Genomic DNA, 3305 nt, shown 5'->3' with positions numbered 1-3305 from the left:
TGGAATGCCCGGCTCACGTCTGAGGACAGAGGTGTCACCTCTTCAGAGAGGCTTGCCTCACCTGTCCTGCAAGAGAGGCCTGGTTTCTTATTCCCATGGGTCTCTAACTTCCCAGTGGCACCTGATGTCGTCCCTGTCCCTCAGGAGGGCCTGCTTAGCATGTGATTGTCTGGCTGACACACAGCCCAGGTCCAGGCACAGTGGTGGGGGCACATGAGGCGCTCCGCAAATGTCCTTCCGTCACGTGGACATCAGGGGCCTCGCCGGAGGCCCCCCACCCCCACCCCCGGACTAACCGCAGCCGAACACCTTGCTCTCCCTCCCCAACTGCCACCAGACCTGTTACTTTTGCTTCCGAAGCCCTGCACCCGCGAGGTTTGCAGAAGTGCTAAAGCCCCGCCAGAGCCCGGCACTCGCTCGGCTCCGTCGCCCTGGGGTGACCTGACCTCAAAGCGGCCCGCCGGCCCCCCGCCCCCGCCCCCGTCTAACCGCCCTTTCGCCGGACCGAGGTAAGGGAGGGGACAGGGGTCTCCTCGGGTCAGAGCTGGGAGTGGAAGAGGAGACGGGCCGCGAGTGGGGGAAAGGAAAGGGGACACGCCAGCCCGTCCCTTTCGAATGGCCTCTTCTCCCCTCAAGTGGCAGGGGGGGAAACTGAGGCCCCAAAACAGCCTGCAGGAACTGGAGCCTGCGTTTGCCTGCCCAGGCACATCACAGGCAAGACGCCCCATTCCGGTCCTGGAGAAGTTCTCCTCTGCCCTCGCAGAGGGCGGCCAGGCCCCGTCTGGTGCAGAGCAAGGGCCTGATCTCCCCTCATCTTCTGGCCGTGCCACAGAGGGGGACAGTGGTTGGCGAGTGGAGGAAGCTTTGACTTCGAGGGGGACGCTGGGAGTAGAGATACAAGCCTGACACCGGAGAGGAGGCTCAACTCGCTCATTGTTCTAGTTCCAGGGACAATGGGCATCTCTCTGGAGAGCCATTGTTTCACAAGCTGGAAATTGGGTAGGGGATTTCCGGAAAGTTTGAATGGAAGCCAGGCTTGGCTGTCAGGAGACTGGAGGAGGAGGAAGAAGAGGAGGAAGGGGGAGGGAAGAGGAAATGGAGGGGCCAGTCTGGGCTTAGAGAAGAGTACTCTGGTGCCTTAAGGACAAATTTGTTCTGAGACTCGCTTTGCCTATCTCTGACTCCCTTCTTCAGCAAAGTAGCTCTGGAGGTTAAAGAGAAGCAAACTGATGCCTCCCTGTCTTGAGGACCGGAGTTGAGGTGGTCCACCCTTGCTATCTTAGCGTGTACCACTGAGGCACAGTTTTGATGCTCCTGGAATCCACATTTCTGGAGAATCTGGTTCCTTGGAGTTGGGGTAACCCACTCAGGCCCGTGCCTTTCAGTGCCCTTTTGAACGCTGAACCCTGAGCCGATAAGGAGTTGTTTTTTTTCCAAAAGGCATCTTCAACCAGATAATAGCCAAGAAAACAGCTTAGCAGAGAGCCTTTGGCCTTGGGAATTATCAGTTGACAGGAGCAGTAGCCTCAAGGTCTGACTGGAAAAAGCATGGCAGGTCTTTCCTGATTCTGTTCCTACAACTGACCAACTCGGGACCCTGCACCCCTTCTCCTGCTCCCTGCGAGCAGTTACCCTGACAACCACCAGTATCCTTCTGATAGATACATTTGAATCGGTGCTGCCAGATTTGAATCCCGTTATATCCGGTTACACTGCTTTGGGGTATTTCTCTGAGGAGCTTAGTGATCGCTCAGAAAATGTGTGAAGAGTGCATACACGAAGGTATCTCAGAGACTGGCCCAGAGAGTACTTTAACCACTCCTACTGTCCACGAAGGTAGACAGTCCTGAAAGTATATGAGATGAGAAAAATGTAACAGTAGGGACAGTGAGGATTGTGGGATAATCCAGGCAAATAGGGGCAGGCGGGAGCTGAGTATGGTTATTGGGTAGCAATGGCCAGCAATTCAGAATAATATTTGGCCTATAAAACAAAATCCCCACCCCCTCCTCACTTCCCATTCACCTTACAGAGTTTGAGCTGAACAAATATAGGATCGATCAAGTTTCCTCAGGGTAAAAGCCCTTTGGTGGCTTTCCCCTGCCTCTGGGCCCCTGTGCAGCCCTGAGCCTGGAGCTCCTCAAAGACAGGGCCCTCTTGATGGCCCAGTACTCACCACAGCTAACTGACGCCCAGCCCACACTGAGGGGCTCTGTAAAGTTGGATCGAATTAACTGCCAACTGCTGTGAATTCATTTCGCCCATTCGACGATGCTAGAATGGAATGCCAAGTTTGGTCTATTCAATGATTTTGAAGTTCAGTAATTTATCAGCATTATAGTTCTTGATTTGGTCTTGGAAAATAACAAATGGCCATTAAAATTTTTTTACATTATTAGAAAATTGAGTCATATCCCATCCAACAAGAATATAGTTAGTTGCAAGCCGGAAACAAGCTAATGTAGGATGCAGTGCCGCTGAAAGACATGACCTGACAGCAACACATTCTGTTTGTTTGAGACAACGAGAATATGTCTCTTGACTGAAGAGGTGGGGTAGGGAGCTCTGCTTTTGGGGGCCAGGCTGGGGAAGGGGCGGCAGGCGCCATGTCGGGCCTAGAAGATGGCAAGAAGAAGCCCCTGAAACAACCCAAGAAGCAGAACAAGGAGATGGACAAGGACCAGAAGGCTTTCAAGCCGAAACAGAAGGAAGAACAAAAGAAACTCCAGGAGCTAAAGGCGAAGGCCACGGGGAAGGGGGCCCTGGCCACAGGTGGAATGAAGAAATCTGGCCAAAAATCAACCGTTCTTGGGGACGGAGACAATGACGCCCCTTGATTCCGTTCCTGTGTAAACATCTGGACTCCCTGCTAGAACATTTGTTGCCACTTCTAGTTAGAATGAAGTGTTGTCTTGGAGCCTGCTGTACATTTAAGAATAAACTTTTGTAAAAAAAGAAGAAAAATCATACAATGTTCAGTTCTTCTCACCTAGCCATTTCTGTCTTAGCTGTGAGGTCAGAGTGAGCCCAGTCCAGAACCTGCCAGAGCTGCTCTCCAGTCTGTGATGCCCAGAATTCTGTACCATCTGGAATGAAAACAACTCATTTAAGGAAAAAAAGAAAAGGAATATTTCTCTTGTCACTACGGATGGTCAATGAAATATAAATACAATATATTGAGTAAGGAGTCTGGGAATTTCTCTTACAGGGAGTGACTCAGGTGGGAGGCATACCTTTTTGCCTTTCCAGCCTTCCACTTAGGAACACTGGTGGCATAGTGGGGTTCTGAGTTGTTCTGTTAACTG

At 51.9% G+C, this 3305-nt stretch overlaps 1 protein-coding gene across 1 annotated transcript; it reads left to right on the top strand.

The window, feature by feature from the left end:
• The first annotated feature begins 2606 nt into the window (after window positions 1-2606).
• LOC115872364 (translation machinery-associated protein 7-like) lies at window positions 2607-2837 on the top strand. Its single transcript, XM_045298183.1, has one exon. It carries the CDS (start codon window positions 2607-2609, stop codon window positions 2835-2837), a length of 231 nt encoding a protein of 76 aa, XP_045154118.1.
• The last annotated feature ends 468 nt before the right edge of the window (window positions 2838-3305 follow it).

This window comes from Echinops telfairi, unplaced genomic scaffold (assembly GCF_000313985.2).
Source record: "Echinops telfairi isolate 266 unplaced genomic scaffold, ASM31398v2 ScPeMD7_7424;HRSCAF=8462, whole genome shotgun sequence".
Taxonomy (NCBI): Eukaryota; Metazoa; Chordata; class Mammalia; order Afrosoricida; family Tenrecidae; genus Echinops; species Echinops telfairi.
This window is presented reverse-complemented; position numbering and strand designations above follow the sequence as displayed.